Below are 21443 nucleotides of genomic sequence, written 5' to 3'. Positions count from 1 at the left end.
TTTTTTTATTTTTTTCTTTAAGAAGCTTCCACCTTAAAAGACATAAATTTGGAGTTTCTGAAATAGCTGGTCGTGGAAACTTAATGAACTCCCTGCTACTATCTCAGTGCTGGAACCACCTATACAGAAAACCTTCTGAGACCCTTACTGTGCCACCATTTCTTTTTTAACAATGTTTTCTTTTCCCCACTTGTGCACAGTGCAATGCAAAAAAAGAAAAAAGTAAATAAAAACAAAATAGTGTGATGGGCGAGCAGGTCGACTGTGTGAGAGAACACGTGCAAAGTGTACCTCAGAAACACTATAGGTGGATGAGCACGAAGGGAGTCGAGCCTGGTTGTGCAGTGGGGAAAAGAAAACATTGTTAAAAAAGAAATGGTGGCACAGTAAGGGTCTCAGAAGGTTTTCTGTATAGGTGGTTCCAGCACTGAGATAGTAGCAGGGAGTTCATTAAGTTTCCACGACCAGCTATTTCAGAAACTCCAAATTTATGTCTTTTAAGGTGGAAGCTTCTTAAAGAAAAAAATAAAAAAAGGTACTGTATTTATAAAATAAAACCAATAATGAATCTGAAGACAACTATCAATCCTTCCTCATCAATCGTTCCTCCTCTAAATAACTGACAACACTATCCTTAGGACAATAAGGTATTCTAGGATGACACTTTACCAATCTCTTTCATTTAAAACTATTAGTTTTATTCTAACTCTGCAAAGAGTAAAATGTGAAAACCCATCAGAGGCCCTATTCTTCCCTGTATATCTTTATGTTTTCAGATGCTCAGAACCATCATTCTGACAATGAAAGTTCTTCTTCAATTTCACTGCCCCAGAACCCAGAATAACTTGCAAAGTTAAATGACTAATGGCCCGATATAGGTCAGTAGAAATCTGCAGATAATGTTCCTAATCAATGTAAAGTGATTTGATTCTTGAGGGACACTGTCTACTGTTGAAAGCTTTCAGGACAATAACACTACAGCTTTATTGATAGTTTAAGAAACACTTTGTTTATACAAATACCAATTTTTCTATACTATTAATCAGTCATACATAACTCAAGTATTAAAAAAAAGGACTCTCCAGTTATTTATAGGATTTCTTTTCCTAACAAATCTGAAAACCCTTTATTTGGTTGAAAACATCTAATGTTTCAATTATGAGTAGTCTGAGTTTTAGTTTTTTCTTTTTTTTTTTTCTCCCTTAACTTTCAGTAGATTAATAATGATCTGATGACAACTGCCTTTGAAGAACGAGTAAAAACAGCCTAATAAATAAAATTTTAAAAGACATGGTTCTTATAAATGCCTTTAAAATCTCCTCTTTTTTCTAGGGGTGGAAAAATGAATTATCAGAAGCCCCAGTAAAACTTCCTTAGACTTCAACAAAATTAGTATCTGTAGAGCAGTTTGGATACATTTGTGGTAAAGATGAACTCAGCAAGAATTTCCATCTAAATTATTTGTGACCACTTGCTGACTTAGGTATTATGATGGACTGAGCAGAGAACATGGTAGTCAAAAAGTCTCTCATGAATATTCTTCAATCTCAAATCTGTATCTCATGATTCTTCATTGACATATAAAATATCACTTCCAGGAAAACTCTACAGTCACATTTGTCTTGGTCCATCTCCATTATATACACCTATACAGCTGCTCTTTCTTCACTGAAAATTTTTTAATACACTAAAAATATTTTTGACCTTTCTGGCATTGTGTATGTCGTTTGCTTTTCTAGATAACATTCCTAAGGAAATGAGAGTCACTTCACTACATCTTAGATGGTCACGCACACTCAGCATTTTCTTCACCTGATGAGATGCTTTCTTATAGTGAGATGATTTGCAGAAGGATTTGGCCACAAATAGAAAATTCCACCAGACAAACAGAAAGACTAGAAAATGCTGTTTTAAAAAATCAAATATTATTCATAAACGGTCTATTTTGTTAAAAAAACAAAGGAAAAAGAAATAAAGACATAATCCTTTCTGACAGAGCAAAACCTCTTTCTAGAAATACTGCTTTGAAAGCTAAGAAAGATAAGCTGTGCTTTTGCTTAGAATGGGGGTTCTGCTATTCACCTAAGACTTCTGAATGAGTCTCTAATCAAGATTCTCATAAATAATACCCAATCATTTCCCCCCATGGTTTGTCTTGCAACAGCATGGAAAAAGTACCACTAGCTTCAGTTTTGCAGGTGAGGATCCAAAGAATGCAGTAACAGCAAGAAACATCACAGCAGCAGTTTTTTAAGTATTGGCAACTCAATAAACAGGAACATCAATGACGAGGAGGTTTGGAATCATACTCTGCAAAGTTTGGTAGAACTTCACAAATCTTGGCTGTTCCTCACACTGATTTACAAGGGGCATGTAGATTTATTTTTTTATTAAAAAATTAAATTAATTTTTTTACACATTATATTTTTTACACATCTGTACTACTTTAATCTTCTCTTTGACAACTGCTATAAGTAGAATGCTATTACTTTCATTGTCAAATTATTCTGTGATCTAATTATCCATATTTTCATTAATATCTAAGCTAAATTTGCCATTTAACTTCAGTCTTTTTCCTATTAGTATTTAACAATTTTACATAACTTTGTATTTTCTTTTTTATAGTTCCAGTTGTATAGAGGCAAATGATAATATTACCTTCACTAAAATACCTGTGTATTTTATTTCTCCCTGTGCTCAAACACACGCACTTTTCCTTAATCTCTTAATCTCAGTCAAAATTATTTTTTCGTACTCATACATGTATAGACTCTCAATTTACTTATGTCATTTTCTCATAATGATGAGATTGAATGTATGCTCAAGTGTTCTAGCCTCAAAATGATCTAATGTTCTTGAGGGAGGGATTATGTTCATACCACACTTCTAAACGTAGTGATTCTAGGTTTTTTGTTTTCAGTAGGATCACACAGTGACACTGCTTAATCTGTTCCACACTTACAATTTCCTGATCATTTCTATGTTATTGCTTTCTGGCTAACTAGTCTCCATTTTTGAGCATCCGCCTGATTTTAGCATTTTGTAAGTGTATTGCTTCTGTGTTATTAAAATTAAATGTCAATGCTTTTCCAAGATCCTTCAATGATCCTGCAATCCATCATCTACTCAGCTTACAATTTGTTGTCACATACGAGCTCCAGTGATTGTTTCTTCCAGTTTGAGAGAGAGGGCAGCTCTCCTTATTTTGTATGCTACCTCACAATGCCTACATACTGTGTTAGGTGAAGTTAACGTGCTAAAATTTGAGCTGTTGGGCTCTTTTCCCCCATGAACATTCAAGTTAAGGGTCCATGTTGTCAGTCACAGAAATTTCCCACTGTGAGAATGATTTTAAATGAACTATGCCCATTTACACCAACTGAGAATCTGTTTCAAAGGCTGCAAGAGCAATTTGTTAGTCTGAGGGCCTTACTGGCTCAACTCAGATCTTTGATAATGAAATATTAAGACCAGAAATAAAAGCCCCATAAATGTAATCCTTCATAATGATCAAAGGTGGCAGGTAGTTAAAGTAGGACAGAACATGGCATGCAGGAGACCGTAGACCTTGAGAAACACAGCTCTGTATGAAAAATTATAATCCCGGTTTCATTAGACATCATCTATGTACAGTATCTGGCCTCTGGTGTGAATTCTGAGAATTTTTCTTGAACAAAACGAGAATCTTTGATTTGGAGCCATGTTGATCAAAAGCCACACAAAAATAGTTTGGCATTTTACTTGGGAACTCTGTGTACAACTTCTATACTTAGAATTAATTTTTTTCTGATGGGCTTTCCATAATATCTTTCTGCAGAATTTACACTTGCATTTAAAATCCTTGGCCTGCACAATTAAAAAAAAAAAAATCTTAAAAATCCCCAGACTGAAGCAGTATTGCTCTGCTGAATTTCAGCTGAACTCCACACTCTCAGGAAGGTATCAATTTTAGCAGGTATTAGGAGTTCTAAAATATAAACCAGTCACTTGTTCATCTCAGTAGCTAATGTACTTATTTGCTACTGCTACATTAATTTGAACAGTAGGAGAATGCTAAAATATCCAAGTGATACAAGACTATTTTTTCTAAACAATATTTAAGTAAATTCAGCTTCAAACACTGGTCTCTGGGAGGGCTCAAAGGATTAAGTCATGAAAAGAACTGGAATAGCTGCAAGGAAGATGAATTAAGATCTCAAGAGGAAATGGAAAACCAAATCTCAGGTCAGGATAACTTTTTTTGTAAACGGTTATGCATTACTGCTGATGTTAAAATGAATGTTTTAAAATGAAAACTACTCAAACCCCCAAACTGTTTAACATTTATATTTTCATGCATGTTTTTAGTGCAATTTTAAATATCTTTCAGGCTCTCTAAACTTTTGGTGGAATCTGGGATATTCTGCAGAATTCCAGTGTTTCCTACATAATTCCAATGGCCTTTGAATTTAACCTGGAAAGCATGTCTTTGCAATTCATTCTGGAACAAAGGTTCCACCTTAATAGTATGCACAATTGTGCAACAGCATTTAATTTTCACTTATGGGGCTGGCCATCAGATACTAGATGTTCCCCCTCCCACATCATTCATTTGCCACATCATAGGAGTATTAACAACTTGCATCTAAACCCCTTTCCAAAAGCAGTATGGAAGAGAAAAATTGTTTTCAAGGTGAACTATTAACAGATCCCTCCATTTGTCTACTATTTAGTAAGGATTTGTTCTTTTCTTTGGTCAGTCATTTTATATTGTCTTTTAAAAAGTTGCCCTATCTAAAACATCCATTATTGCAGCATGAATCAGAGTGGCAGTGACAAAGCAGCAGATTTTAACTATATGTTATTATACTTGCAACGTGTCCTGCTTGATTTAAGAAACTTAAAGGGCATACCCAGAATACTTGAAATATTTCTTAGTTCACAGTCTGACTTCCTTACTCACATTGTGTAGGGTAAAGCCATGAAATAACAAATAGTGTCACAGAGGAACAGGACAATTTCATGACAACTAATTTGTCATGGCTAATGTGGCCACAATTTTTCTTGTGAAACCTTTCCCCACAGGACATTCTGTGAAATAATGTGTGATTAGAACACCTTTTTTGGTTCTAATTTCATGGCGGCGTTATTTTTTTCTGGCTTTACATTTATTCACTAGTACTAAATGATTTTAAGATTGAGGAGTCTACACTGAGTTGCTACAAAATCTGAAATATCACATAGTTTATTCCCAAAAAAACTTGATTCTTAAAGATATGTTAGAGAAAAGATAGAGTCCTTTAATCAAACTTATTTTATAGGAAGCTGCAATATATCAGCAGCTCAGTCTCCTTGTATTTGACCTGCAAAAGATTATAAACCCAGGGACTTTTATTTGATGATGAGCAGCAATCAACTTTATGTCAGATACATAGCTGGGTATGCAAAAGCATCCAAAAAGGGGTAAAAATTACCAAATCATCATCATTATCAAACTTATCTTGCACTATACAACCATAGTGGATTATGTATTAGAATGATAGTGCTGAGAATGACAACAGTTATAGTATATGGAATACACAAACAGGACATGAATCTAAAGAAATTACTCTGAGAATCTTCACTGGATGCATGGGCAAAGGGATAAATGATTACTAACTTTCATATCTAGTATGTCCACAACTGTCCCCTTTTTCTAGTTTTCATTATATATTAAATTATGTGGCTTAAACTCATTTCTATGGAATTGCTGAAAAGCTGATCTTCATTTATGAGGTGAACTGTTAAACACAAGTTACTGCTGTCTGTATTGTTATCTTGGATTTGACTTGCTTTATTGAATATTTCTGTGAAAAATGGGCAACTTCACAGGGCTGTTATGACTAATACACTAGATACTAATCATTTTTTCTTTTTTTTTTTTCATTAAAGAACAAACCTAATGCACAAGAAATATGCTGCAGAATTTTTTGTATTATGCTGCTAAAAAAAACCAAGCAACAACATTTGCAAAGCTGGCATTTAACCAAATATTAACCTGTTTTGTCAGATAAAATAGGGATGCAAAAAAATTAAAGGCAAAGACAGAGGTACATATGAACTTACATGCTTTTGGGTTACCTTATATCAGCCACAGCTGATACCACTGCTATCAGTCACTGGCAAAAGATATTTTTATCCTTTAAATTAAGGATATCTATTTTATTCGTTGCAAAATCTAATATACAGGAAACTTTTAGATATGCAACTTCAATTTTGGAAAGGGATTTTTTTAGTTGCTGTAAAGCCAAGCAGTTTGATAAGCATTCATTAAAATGTAGTAGGATATTCTTTTAAACAAACCCTGGCATTTAGGTCAGGTTTCTCACACACATTAAAATTAAACCCCAGCTAGAAAAGAAAGAAAACACAAAGGGAGAAAAGAGGGAGAGAAAGGAAAAAGATGGGTATGAGAGGACAAACCAATCAGATTCGGTGTTACCAGCCAGTGGAAGTTTTAAAAAAACAGATCACCGAGTGAAATCGTACATTTACTCGGAGAGAGCATCCTTTGACATTGCCTTCTAGGTGATCTCTGAGCTCCTCCAGCTTTCTATGGAGCTACATGTAAACATCAGAAAATGAATTGAAAAAGCAACCTATTCTCTTATCACCTCTTTTTTTCTTTTTGTTGTTGGTTTGTTGGGTTTTTTAAAATATATCATAGCGTAACACATTTCTCACTGCCTCTGGCAAAACATTTCAGGACAGCAAAGTGCTGTGAGCAACACAGACACCCAAGCTCAGGAAACTTGGAATCTGGAAACAAGATACTTTTGCTTGATTAATATGGCCCTTTTTTCAGTACAGGAAAAAACCTGAAAAATCAAGGAACAGATCATTGTAAAGCTACTGAATCTCTGTTACATGGTTCATTTATTTACTTATTTGCTTGATTACTGGTAAGGCTATGTTCTAGAATTTATTTCCATAAAAAATAACTTATTAGAGGTAAATTTTCATGTTTGGGAACCTCAGTTAGGATTTCCCATTTTCTATAAGTATATTAATGTAAGATTTTGTGTCTAAATATATATTTTGGGTTGTGAAATTAAACCCTGGGCAATCAGATACAGAAATAATAATCCTAAATAAGGTCTCAGTGGGTTTTCATAAAAATAACAGGAGAATCCCACCACCTAAATAGCTCCATCTTCTGCATACATAGATGCATTACAAATCTAGAATTGTATGTGATGACACATTAAAATCCATTGGTCACAGTAATTACATACATAATCTTCAAAACCAGCATAGAAACTGTGGCCGTCTTGCGTTTTCCTCCATGTGAATTCAGTGGTCCTGAACATCTCCCACTGAAACAGTGCCTCATTCAAGTCCAGTGCTATTCTCCTCTACACTGTAACTAAAACCTCTTCCCAAAACACAAGGTGAAAAGATAAAGCCTCACAGACAGTGAGGAATGCTACAGATGCCTCTAGCTGTAACTTGTATAAACAAACAGCAACTGGCTTCTTTTTCTATGCTGAGATCAATTTAATGGTGGCATCACTGGAAAGAGGTGCATAATTAATCCTTCCCCTCCCCTTCTTTATGCTCAGTGAAGTAACATTTTCACAAAGAGCAGCTGTACAGCAGTGTTAGAGAACAGAGGGGATGGCTTGTCCTGGAACAAAGGCAATATGCACATACAAAACCAAAAGAAAAGATCAAAAACCAAGAAGGCAGGAAAGGCAAGGAGAATGCAGAAGAAAAATTAAATAATTAGCGCTTCAGAAAGTTCTAAAAGGAAGTAAAGTGGAAAAAGGGTGAAAAATTGGATAGTTGAAAAAAGGCAACTGTTGAGATGGAACCTTAACAGAATGGCTTGGACTGCATATGATCAGCATCTTCGTATAGATTACATTCTGTGTTCTAAAACATTTATTAGGGTGTAACACTATGCATGGTGGGTACTGATTTAGATATCTGCCTGTTCCGTTAAGTGCTCTAAATATTTGAGTACATTTGTACAAACATTTAAAAAGGCAGAAGGGACTAATTATTAGCAAAGAGTGGCTCCATTCTTATTAGCCTCACATAAATCTCTCTCTCATTTCCTCTGTATTTACTATGATATTTTTTCCAATTTAAAGGCTAGATATACATGAAATATTCAACTCTCTTCTAATGGTCTTTTGCAGAATTAAACGCAAAACAGTGTAAGCACTATAAAAGTTTAATTATGTTTCAAGATGGGAAGCAGTAGTCTGAAGATGAGTAAGTCACTTCTCCATGTAACAGGCAGTTAAGAGACAACAAACAGCATAGATCAGAGAAGTGGTTTAATCATGATCAACAAATTACAGGCACTTCAAGAAAGTTGTTACTACCCCTTATTTGTGGTGACATTCAAAGCTAAATAAGTGGCAGCCTGCCTTCAGTAGGTTGTTCTATGTGTAGCACAGAAACAAACAAAATGTGACCCAACAGCAATAAGAATACTGAAATAAAAATGATGGGATGGTGAGAAATGGAAAAGCCCCTTCCCTCCCTCCCCTCACCTCCCCCTTCAAAAGGAAAAGTGTAGGCTATAGAAGAAAACTTGCAAAATAAAGGTTAGAAACATATTTACTTTGAGTGATCCAACTCTACTAGCAACTCCTTTGCTTTCATCCGGCCGTCTAATTTGCTACAATGGGGGAAGATGGGTAAAAAAGACAGAAGAATAAAGAAAAAGTGAACTTAAAAAAATTTCCACACAATCAGTTAGCAGTACATGCAAGACATCAATTTGACTCTCTGAGACACCTCTAGAGGACAAAGACACAGACTCTAATTTCTGGAATTAATGATGCTTTATCATGGCATTTTAAACTTGCTTTGTTGATCATTTCTATTTCAATATATTACCAATCTGGCACATATGTTGCATGCTGAATTCTCTAACATTTTTTAAAGAATACATGTTACTTATCTGATTTGGATATGAAGAATAATGAAGTCCTAAAACTCTAACTGAAGAAAAAAACACCCTATACCTTCTACAAATCAAATGATCACAGTACGCTATAACTGGGAGTATCAGGCCTGGCAAGTATCATGACTGATACCTGACAGATTGCAATACAGATTCCTATTGACCCAGGCCTAGAGATTTTAGCCACTGCTATCAAGAATCCCAGTTAAAAAATATGCTGCCCAACCAGAAAATTTTAATGCCAGACCAACATTAGATTTTTATTTTAAATATACCACATATATAACCTCTTCCCCAACATCTCCTACCTGATTACTTTTCCTTATATATATTTTTTTCCTAGATGATGCAGAGGATGGAAGAAACAAATGAGGTAGCTGATTAAAATGCTTCGTATTCTTAGAAGCATGTAAAGTAAAACATTCATTTACAGCAAAAGTTCTTTTCAGAATCGCTGAATCCAGTAAATAAACCTCTTTTACTGATAAATTAAACTTGTGTCATGTCATTTGAAGCAGAGAGGAAGAAGACAATAAAAATGACTTCAGGGATACCCTTCTAGTCTGAGTCAAGACCGAATTGAAAGGTTTTATTATCTGATGGTTGTTTCACAGTTTATGTAAAACACAGCCACACACAACTGAGGTGAACCCTTTCAAACCACATTAACTGTTTTTTCTTTAAGAAATCTCAGCAAGGAAGCCAAAGACTGAATGAACCATGGAAATTCAACTATGCTTTATGCTCTCTGGAGCACACTAGCAAGAGCACAAGTTAGATCGCCCTGTTTTTTTTTACCTAACCCATGCAAAATGGAGAAATTCATATTCAAAACAGTCAACTGAATGTTTTTTTTTACTTGCACATGATTCACAGGGAAATAATTCAATTAATTAATATAATAACAAATTAAATATTTCATTTGATAGGATGTCCACTAGCAAAATACTTTGGAAACATTTACGTAAATTGTTGTTTTCCTTCCCTGGCCTTATGGCATTAAAATAGTATCCATTTTGAACTCTGAAGTGAAACATCCACATTGTTATTGTCATGGGTCTCCAAGAACATCTCTAAGCAATTCTAGTATACTGAACAGGAAAAAACTCATTCTCAAATAAAATATGTCTCAATTAGAAGACAGATTCAATTAAAATATATGCACTTGTAACCTAGTTGCTGTATTTTTACCAATTAAAAAAAAAATAACAAGAAAGAAACCTCAAGAGGGAAAAAAGATCCTTATTTGAAAAGAAAACAACAGGAGTTAGAGCAAAGATGATTGGCCCAGTATCCTGGTTGAGATATTGCCAATCCCAGACAATAAGACATAATCAAGTAGAGCCCCAATTCATGTTACTAATTTGAAACGTTTTTCAAAAATATTTTCTTAAAATAAAAAAGTAAGAAATAAAAAATAAATGCTGATAATCTCACAAAATGATATGGTACTAGGACATTAAGAAAAATGCTACATACCACAGAAACTTGGGGGAAAAGCTGTAAGTGACAGCAACATGCATTGCACTTCAGGGAAAAAGTTTTTCTTCTGTTACTTACCAATGTGGGTATTGTGGCTGCTCAAGTTGTGCTGAAGGTTTAGGGTTCAGTCAGAAATGAGATTGGAGATATTACAGGTGCATATAACTGATATTATTTACTCTTTTTTTCTTCAAAATATATAGAGGGATACATATGCAATGCGTACACTGCAAGCAATGAAATTATAAATGCTTGAACATATAAATTACAAGGAGATAGCCTAAGGTCAACTCTTGGTTTACATCCGTGGCACAGTTAATATACCTAATGATAACATGTTTTCTATAGGAACCTTGCAGAATACAACTTGGATGCTTCTCAAAAGATGAATCAGAGTGATATGAGTGTTGCACAAACACTACTACATCTGTTCTGGGGATCAAACAGTGTATCACTAAGAAGACAAGGGCTAGTAAGAATATTATTTTTTTTCTTCTTTTTCTCACAGCAAATGTCACAGAAAGGAATTCAGGTATAACCTTATCTCACTCTCATCAACTCCTGTATGATGTTCTAGAAGTTGACTGATAACTTTAGTATTCCAGAAAATGGCATAGATTCTATGCTCTGTTTTTCAGTAACTCAGCTAGACACAAGAACCCCATCACAGATGAGCACTTGTATCTAGAAAAGATTAGAATGAATGATGTGCAGGTAAGTGTTCTAACCAAAAGTATGTATACTTCTGTCCCCATCACACAGAAATGAGACCTTTGATTTTTTTTATTACCCATTTGTAAAATGAAAACAATACTTCCAAGCAAAACACAGGACTAATAAAAAGAACCTCAACAGAGACATTAAAAACAAACCCTTCTGTCTCAGATTTTACAATTTTTTTTTTTTTATATACCACAACACAAGCTAAATAAGAGGATTAAAGGCAGGAACAACACTAAGTAGTTATTGGCAAAACATTACCTGAAAGACATGAGGGGTTTGGAACATTCTGAAGAAGAATGAAGATACTCAGTGTAATGAAGGAAGAAAGGTACTGTGTAGGGAACATTCTAGGAAACCAGCAGGATATAATGCACTGACATTCAAAATAAATGCATTATATTTACATCTTTTTCTTATTCACAAGGGAATAACAGTAGGAGTTAATAGCTAAAGATTACCTACAGGTGTCCCTGTCCTGATATCTGAAGAACAAGGTGGAGTTACAGTGGGAGTAGAATGAGATAAGAAGACAGTGGAGTAACACTTAAGGAGCAGGGAAACCAGAACCAAACAGTGAGCAAAGAGGAGTGCTCAAATATGCTTAATGGACTTGGCAGAAGATAAGTGAAAGACCTAGGTACCAAAGAACAGACAATGTTTTCTAAGCAGAAGTCTCACATATGGCTTCATTATTATTCCTCTACCTTCTAATAGAGCCCATAAGAAATGTACCTGTTTATCTTCATCCCTGATTTTAGTCTAGAAAAAAAAATTTAAAAGACCTAACCTTAAATATATATAAACCAGCAGTTACACTCATCATAAAGAAAGAACAGCTCTGAACAACTGGCTAATCTGAGATTCTAGTTTTAGTTGGATTTAAAGGAAGAGTTCCATGACAGAAGAAATAGCCTTAAATACTTAACACTATCCATCTTAGACTCCTTTCCCTTTCTGATAATATACCATGTCCCTGCTTACTGCTTCTGACAAAGAAATTGTGAGTTTGCAGGACCTAAAGCTTTCAGAAATGTGTTTTCACAGCCACATCCACCAAAAAGCCAAACCTCTGTCAGACTTTTTTCCAAAATCCTGGCTAATACATACATGACTCATAATGACAAAGCCTTTTTGATATGATTGCATTACTTAATTCTGAAACTGAATAAAGACAACACTAGTAATGGAAACTCTTTACAGCAGTGGTTTAAGAAGAGGGTAAATTCCTTACTCAATGGCCGGGGCATGTGATGTTGGAAACATGTTATATCAAAAGCAAGAGATTATACTACACGGTGTCCAAAACAAGTTCAGATTATCTGCTGTACATATAAGAAAAATGTAACTGTTTTCCCACTTGACCACTATGGTAGAAATCAACAATGAATGGTGAGTGAAGAAAATTAATATTAATATTACTTGTGGAACATTACATCATTGGGTTTGCAAATGACTGTTTTTGCATTTGTCATATGTGTTATCCCACATATCCCTGACAACTGGGTTGACAAACATTTTCTGTTTTCTTTGACCAAAATAGTCCCTGTTAGTTCCTAGCCATGGCTTCTTGTCATTGCACCTAGGTAAAAGTCCCCTTGTACTCCTAACCTAGTTGCCTTAGGGGATGTGAAGTTAAATGGTGTAAATATGTCTACTGAATTTTAAATCACGAAACTTGCTTGCATCATGTTTGTCAATGTGACTCCACACACCGTCAAGAAATATTTACGAAGAAATTCTTTTTTAAAGCAGTTTTTTGGATGTGAAACAGTAACATTCACAAGTCTGTACATGCTATGAGAAAAGAAGACCTCCCTTGTTTTCGCAGTTTTACTTGCCATTACCTTTCTTCCAGTTACCATTTAATCTCAAAATACAGGGCATCATGGTAAGAAATGAATAACCAGTTTTTGAAATCTAGAGCAAAACTGTGCATATGATGCTCTTACTTTGGTTCACTTCCTTCAGCAGAATTCCATGGCACACTCCTGTTTGGTTTTTTTTCCCCCAAAGGCTGTTCAACTGACCAAGGCAAAATATGTAAGAACAACAATGGGATAAACTTCTCTCCAGTCCAACATATCTTAAAGAGGTGTTCTATGATTCAGTGAAAAGGTAGGTGGATGTATAAAAACATTAAAATGATCTTAAAGATAAATGCATTGAGAAGACAAAAACATTAAAAACTTACAGAAGAGAAGCTAAATATAAATCATAATATATTCAAACAGCCCCCACACAAAGGGGCTTTGAAAGAATACAGTGTATTAACTACAGGGATATTTAGGAGCCATCAGCAATTTGTTATCAGAAGCTTGGAGATTCCTCAATTCTTCTTAGAGAAGAAGGGGGTCAAGCTGATGAAGAAAAACCATGAAAGCTATACTACACATATTATTATACCATTCTGTTCCAGAAAAATGTTCTCGAGATCTCTCACAAAAATTCTCACACAGTTTATATTAACAGAAAAACGTATCTCAAAAGTATAACCCAACTGGCAATGATTTTACATCAGCTGGCCAGGAACAAAAAAGTTTATGTATTGGCCAGATCACATAAGGGAAGTGAATCCAAAGGAGATTAAATTTTATGAAGATGGAGAATGCTTTTTCTGACCCTTAGCCATGTTTGTCAAAGTTCACAGTATACAACAAACTAGAGATAGGTGAAGGACAGTGGCATCCAGAAAAAAGGAATAAACTGTAAATATTCCATGGCTGGCAAAAAGTCATTTAATTAGTGAAGTAATTACATACTGCTTGTCAACAGATTTGATGTTGGGGACTGTGACTGCCAATATCCAAATACTATATAATAAATTACTGATGTGGCGGTATTTTCCTGATCAACAGTGGCAAATTCTGATACAGAAATCTGAACTCCACCTACATTTCTCTTCTCTAATAAGAACAATGCTCTGCATCAAGTGAGCAGTTTCTACTGCTAACAAAGAGCTCAATATATTTTTAATATTGCAGCAGATCAATTCAAGTTAAAAAATGCATTATGTATAACTTTTACGTTCATGCATGAAAAATAGACTCACACTTGAAAGTATTTTCACTTCTGCAGTTTTAGGCCAGACATACACCATTAGATGGGACTTCCTAAATAAATGGGAAGTGTTTTCAAACAAAGGGAATACAAGCTCCTATAACAAACACATACACCATCAACCAATAAACATATTCATGCCTATGAATTATACTGTAGTATGGCATAAATGTTTTTATTAGGGTGGTTGCACTTCTTGAAAATGGTAAACCTACAAAATCATAATGTACATGAATGATAATGAATGCCAATAAAACATCATTATCATACTATTACAAAATTTGTTCTCACTACCCATTTTTATTTTAAGTTTTTAATTGTTTTTTTTTTTTAAATGGTCATACTGTTCCATGTGCAGATGAAGGAATAAACACAGCACACGTGGACGAATCAGCGGTAAAAAGTAATGCAATTTTCTTGCAGTTTTGGAGTTTAGTACATTAATATCACCACTAGTTCAATGCTCTGTTAGCACATGTAATGGCAAAGACAATGTAACCATGTCCTTTATAGGAGATTTTGTAATACAGTGGTTATTTTACACCAACATGTGGCAGCCTCGTTCTTTAAAAATACCTATTTACTTCAGTGAAAATTAATGGTCAGAAATCAGATCTAAAAGCTGGTAGGTAAAATGTACAGCCAGGGTAAAACAGACTACAATAAATACAAACATTACATATTATACCACTATTCTTAGTGACTTAATATCCTAAATCTCATTTAAATGGAAGCTCTGGGCATCTAAGAGTTGGGTCCTTACTTTCACTATGCAGTTAACAAAATACACAGGCTTTATGTTGTCCAAGACTTGAAGAGATTAAAAATGAAGAGTAACAAAACTGAATGGCTATTCTTGGCAGAGGCACGCCCAGTCCAACGGGAATGGTATGGAAATTGCACAACGGGCTCCCGCGGATTGTCAAGAATGCTGGCGACCAGAAGGCTTAATCAGCCTGCACAGAGCTGTGCGCTATCAAGACCAGATTGTTCCAAGCAAACTGAATGAGAAGTTGTTCAAATAATGTATTTGAACTTCACCTTATTATATAGGGGACATGTATGCACAAACATAGGGACCAAGTTTTACAGTAGGGTTGCCAGACCCATTTTGTCTCAGAGCTTTCATTTGCACAACTCTCCTGTCACACAGCTAAAGTTCCCTAAACTCTTCTACCCACTCAAGGCTACCTTTCTCCCAGTTATTTCTGACCATAGCCCTTTCTTTTCTCACAAAGCTACTGCTGCCTCCTGCCAAGATACTTCCTACTCTTCAAACTACTCTAAGCCCTGCAGTCTCATCACTCGAGAGACACAAATACTGCTTTGCTCTATACTGGACCTCCACCACTCAACCTTCACATCCAATTTCTCCTTAATTCAATACTTTCAATCCACTCATTTCAGACCTGCTTTGAACATTTTTTCACTAGCTGCTGGTGCATTTTTTTCTCTGGCTTTCCCCACAAAAGAAAGCAGAATTTGCATGTCACACTTCTGGTAGAGCTTTTCAAAAACCCAACATCTCTAACATATATCAGAAGTCTGTCTTGAAAAGCAGAGAAGTTCACGTTTAAGGAAAAAATAAAAACATAGTAAGTCCTAGGTGAAATTTTGAGTGTTTGAATACCTTTCCCAAAGTGACAATTCACTTCTGAATGTGCTACTTTTGCCTTGTTGTCCTAAGCTGAACTGAAGTTCTAAAAGCTGCAGGGCTGTTCATATTTAAGTGTAGGACAGTGTCTTTTAAGCGTTTTCAAACACTAAGGTAGCTCCTATCAAAGATACCTTGGTGGTCATGGTGAAAGCTGTCAACAAAGTCATTTAGAAGTGACCTGATCGTAGGACAGGTGGGTTAAAAACCAAACCATCTAATTTGCTCTCTTTCACCACTTTTAGCTGCAAAAATAAGGGAGAGATGTTTGCATTTCAGCTCAGTGCAACAAGCAAGATTCTGTCTCTGAAACAGATGGGCCAGCGGGTCTTTAAAGGGAAGAGAAAACCTCTTTGAGGGCAAGTGCATTTAAGGGTTGTTCTTAAATTTTTGTAATATCCTGTACTTTAACCTCTTGAGTAGGCAGGGCTCTGTTTAGAAAACTCTGTAAAGCTTCTTGCCACATGTATTTCCTCACATCTACACATCCTGAAGAGTTCAACGGTGAAAGTGAAGCAAGGATACTGGGAAAGGGTGTGTCCATTAAAGCCATAGGAAACATGATTAAAGCAGTGAGACAACAATCTCAGAAGATGAAGATAACGTGGAAAGATCTGGGATTCAATTCACTTTGCAGAAGCTTAAACCAGTATGACCTTTTCATGGCCAGATACTAACAGTAACCTGGGAAGTGACCAAGGCCAATCTTTGTTTACACTGACGGTGCTGTTGAATAAAATCATTGTCCAAGGAGGCTGCCTGGGAACTTCGTAAAGCAAACAACGTGTTGCAAAGAACTGCCATGCCAACAGATAGAACGCCTTACTCAAAGGCACTCCTCACACTTTGAAAAACCTTTTTTTAAAATAAAAAAAGCAGTCCTAATAAATAAACTGTGATGAATGGTGCAAATCTGAAAGAGATTACCAACAGCTGGTTTTAAATTTTGCCAAACTTGTTACTATTTCTTATGGGATGATTTCCATAAATCTATTGTAGGGTGTTCAAGTGGAAGGCCCAGTTTCCAACACAGTCATTGGAGAGAAATATATCCCAAATGTAAGTCCTTTGAATTTCTCACCTTAAGGATAACTACTTGTCATAGACTTTTCCTGTAAATACAGTCACCACTATTGCTGGTTTAAATAAAAAGCTCTTTACTGAAATATATGCAGGTTTCAGTAAATGTAAATATAAATAAATGCCTATAGAAATTCTTGTTCAAGAATATGCAATGCTACTGTGAAAGTGATCAGAAACAGATAAATAACCACTTCCTTTCAAACAAGCAAATATACTGTTGAAGCCTAATTGAATAAACCAAATTCTACCCTATTCATAAATGTCCCTTTTAAAAAGATAACATGTATTTTGCTTTTTAAAATGAAACTAAATTGGTGATCAAAATAGGGGCAATTCATTTCAGACATTAAAGATAAATTTTGAGTGTAATAAATAAGGGGATTCTCTTCAATTGTTGTCATTACTGTTAATCATCTGAACATACTCCAACACCTAATACTGAGGCATCTGTGAATGGCATAATATCTTCATGGGCACACAATTTTGATCTCACATTTTAACATGTCATAAGAATTTTGTTATACTTTGTGCTGCTATAGTTTTTTGATTTTACAAAGGCAGAAATACAGAAAAAAAATTACTATTCTCTTACACAGTGTCTTTTAAGGAACAAAAAAACCTCTTTAAACTGATTGCTGATGTTCAAACCGGGACTATTCCCTGGAGCACTACAGTGCCTTCTCCCTTCTCCTGTTGCACGCTGAAAGTTAAAACAGGGAGAACAACCTATGATCAATATTTTACTAAGCAAAAAGTGGCACAGCTAAATAAGAATTTTCTCAAACACTGACAATGCACTTAGCACATGCTAAATTCTCCATGCAGATTCAGAATACTGAGCTGAATAAGCATTGACCTAAACCTTATATGAAGTACAAAATAAAGGACTTCAAACATACACTGTGAGAAAGGAGGTAGTTAAAGGTCTAAGGAGACAGAGAAGTTGAATTCAACAGGATGAACTCTATTCAAAAGCAGAATGGCTGTTTATGAGAAGGCTGGGCAAAAGATTATGACAACTGTTCTTTTTATTTCTAAAACCCATGACTTTTTCCATTACCATTGTTCTCTCATTTCCTAGTACTGTTTGTTGACGCTTAGTGATTACAATAATGTTTTCCAACCTTTTTGGATAAATTTGCTATAGGGCTTACCTCACCTCATTGCTTAAATGACTACTGTGCATTTGAGGTGTGCTAAACTGTCATTTATTGCACTTTGAATACATAGAGTGGAACCACACCAAAAGAGCAAGTAAAGCAGCACTGACATAGTACACACATATTCCCTCTGGTATGATAGCACAGTACCTAGGCTTAGCTGTGATAAAAGATTATGCGTACACACATCTGCACAGATTTATTTTTTTTAAAAAACCAATAATCCTGAGGAATAGAGAGGCACAGAATGAGGATTATACACATCAACAGGTATAAGCGAGAGCATTAGTGTACATACTGAGTAGGGTGAATGTTCTCCTTTCCCAGCCAGGAAACAATGCATGGGAACTTGGCAGAAGAATGCTGAAGAGATAGCATCTTGTACTTTTTTTTCTAAGCCTTCTGGGGAATACTTGCTAAAAATAGATACAGTTCAAAAATTTGGGTAATCAATATGATGTAAGAATCTACTTAACGAATGAAACTCTCAAATTCCGATTGCGATTGCTAAGTCCTAAAAGAAAATCTCATGTCTTTTTTTGAAAGACAAATAGATGAATGACTATATTAATATCTGACACATTGCTGTCATGACCTGTAAATGCAAGGGTAACAGGAGTCTGAGAACTAGATTTTTGGAAACGAGATAGCCTATCTGCTTGGGCAAAAAAGATACCAGAAACAGGACCTTGATATAAAAGAGTTACTAGAAAAAATTCTCAAAATTGAGATAAGGTCTATGTTTCCTATGTCTTGTAGAAGATATCTTGTAAGCTCCAGGCAAAACCAGGAGATGACACAAATATTCTACAGTAAATGGTCTATATAAGCCTCACATTCAGACTCAATCTTGTTTTTAGATAAACAACTAGCTTTCTAGATAGTTATTTTTGTTATCATATCAGATTAAGAATGACTTCACAGTTTTATACTATAATGAAACTGCCTAATTGTTTGACTACATAAAGACAGATTTGCTCTCAAATGAGAAGTGTTTCTAATATGGATGTAATAAATCCAAAGTGAACAGGTACTCAATTCAAATAAGACTGATCTTGAAAAATATACTTTTCTGTATCAACATTAACAGTTTTATCTACCAAGGGAGACAAATGACATCTTTCATCAGCCTTTTGCAAAAGTACCATTCTAACTGAAGATACTTTGACAGCCAGCCAAAATAAATTCTTGAAATACTTTGACTCTGTTTTCTTGAGTGGACAAGAACAAAAAGAATTTCCAAGAAGGCTACTAGGTCTAGACAGAGAGCCTGGCAGACATGAAAATAAAAGATACTACTTTCCCTAAGCAAGAAACAGTTAAGTGCAAAATTTAGTTAAATGAATTCAGAACAAGGAATAAAAGATTTCTTAAACATACAAACAGAAAATATAAATTTTATAATTTGAGTTTGGGAAGATATCAGTGGTAAACTAAGTAATGAAAAATGATACCTTGCCTGAATTTTGATTAGAGATGATAATACACGATATGGGAACAAAGGCATAGTGATCAATGAGAATTACTATAAAGCCATATTACTTTTGATGAGGCAGCTGCTCTTATAAATAGATGAAATGTAGGACAGGAACATGTAGAAGTAAAAAATAAAATTGTTGGGATGGCAAGGAAATTGCTATTAGAAGGTAAAAATATATTTTGCTGAAAGAGGAACAGGTGGAAGAGAAGTTAGGAACATAGCTTGCAAATGAGTGATGTAGAAACTGACCTCATCTAGCATTTTCAATAATGATTTTGACACAAAAGTTAGGAGTGCGCTCAGACAAATATTGAAGGCATCATCATTACAGAATACTGAAGTGGTCTCATCAGCAGGTATTTGATAACATTGAAGACTGCCGTAAACGAAATGGAGTCAAATTTAACACAAAGTTCTGAAGTAAAAAGCATCTTTGCTACATGGGCAAGGACTTAACAGTTGGAGAAATGACAGAGATTATAAATCCACTGTACAAAAGACCAGCAAAATCTCATATAAGCAGATACACAGTTTTGATCACAAAAAAGAAGGTGAAATCTACAACAAATTCAGGAAAAGACTTTTGAAAGAGTCTTTTTTGAATGGAGGAAAACGAAGGAGTTTGACTTAATAAAAATGAAAGTTTCTATGCACCTCTTTTATAAGTCTATCTGAGGAACAAATACATGATCAAGAAAAGATTGGCTTATTTAAGTTAAAAGGCCAACAGTGGCACAAAGGCCACTGAGCACAGAGTGACCAATGAGATAGCAAGGTTCTAAAACTACGCTGGAGACAGTTGTGCAGAGGGGAAAACTATTTTTAGTTTGCCAGTCTTAGATCGTATTACATATTACAACATTAAACAGTATCAATATTGCCCAAAATAGGAGATAAGATTCATAAAAGCAGGAAGTGCCATTTACTTTTAACTTCTTTGTTTCCTAAAAACCTTTTCAAAGGTGAAAATGGACTTCAGGGACTACTTTTACCCTCGCTGAAGGACCGACAACGTGAAGGCAATTCCATATGTACATCATCCACTGGAAAAGCCATGTCTGTGCTTTAGATTCTTGCTTCTCTCTCACATCTCGTATCAGGTAGGTGCTACCTACTTCTGTGATGGAACCAGTGAACTTTTACTGCAGATGATACATTAACCACGGGAACATGCATGCCTTGAAAGAGCCTTCCTGGTCTAAATTTCAGTTTTAGCTCCTGTGAACACATAACTGCTTGCTGCTACTAAACTACCACTACTCTTTACAGCACTTTGGGGTGCACGTACACAGGAAAGAGAGTATCTGTGGAAGCATGACATGATATCAAGACATGACAGGCAAGTAACTTGCTTCAATAGCAAGCTAATATAGGCTTCTGCATAAGAATACTTCTTGAATAACTAACAGAATATTAAGAGTGGTAGAGGAAAAATGGAAATGTATGGATATGGAAGCACCAGAAAGCATAGCAGAAGGGATGTAAGAAAAATGTGTTGACTGCATACAGATTAGTAGTTCATTTAGTTCACAGCACTTCATGCAGCTTCTGGGGATACCCAATCAATAAAACAACACAATCTAAAATGATTTACAGACCAAAACAAAGAGTTGAGCCACTGAGAGATGATGTTGTAATGATAAAAAGCAAGTTTAGAAAAGGACAACACAGGACAGCGAGCAAATCTTATATATTCAAGAGGTGGAACCGGATGGAGAGACAAGTATCCCCTTAACTGTTATCTCCTGAAGAGTATAAAAAGCACATCCAGCACTGACTTAATGGATACCAGTGTAAGAATAAACCTAGAGAAGTTGGGGAGGACTTGATAGCTGGGTGACCCACATCATATACTTCATTTCAGGC

The 21443-nt window shown here is 35.3% G+C and overlaps 1 protein-coding gene across 15 annotated transcripts in view; it reads right to left on the bottom strand.

Annotated features, from left to right (window-relative positions):
* The window catches only part of GPHN (gephyrin), a 220963-nt gene that overhangs the window by 70516 nt on the left and 129004 nt on the right, over positions 1–21443 (bottom strand). For 11 of the 15 annotated variants that reach the window (XR_003398497.1, XM_026849618.1, XM_026849622.1 and 8 more), the window contains one exon: positions 8594–8650. The exons of the other annotated variants lie outside the window; for them this stretch is intronic. Coding sequence is in view for 10 of the 11 variants with exons in the window: in XM_026849618.1 (XP_026705419.1) it covers positions 8594–8650 (57 nt within the window). In the remaining variant the exon portion in view is untranslated. The remainder of the gene's footprint in view (positions 1–8593; positions 8651–21443) is intronic. 15 annotated transcript variants of the gene reach the window in all.

This window comes from Athene cunicularia (genome assembly GCF_003259725.1).
Source record: "Athene cunicularia isolate RWA chromosome 5 unlocalized genomic scaffold, athCun1 chr5_part1, whole genome shotgun sequence".
NCBI classification, from domain to species: domain Eukaryota; kingdom Metazoa; phylum Chordata; class Aves; order Strigiformes; family Strigidae; genus Athene; species Athene cunicularia.
Note: the sequence above shows the minus strand (reverse complement) of the source record. Positions and strands in the feature narration are given on the sequence as shown.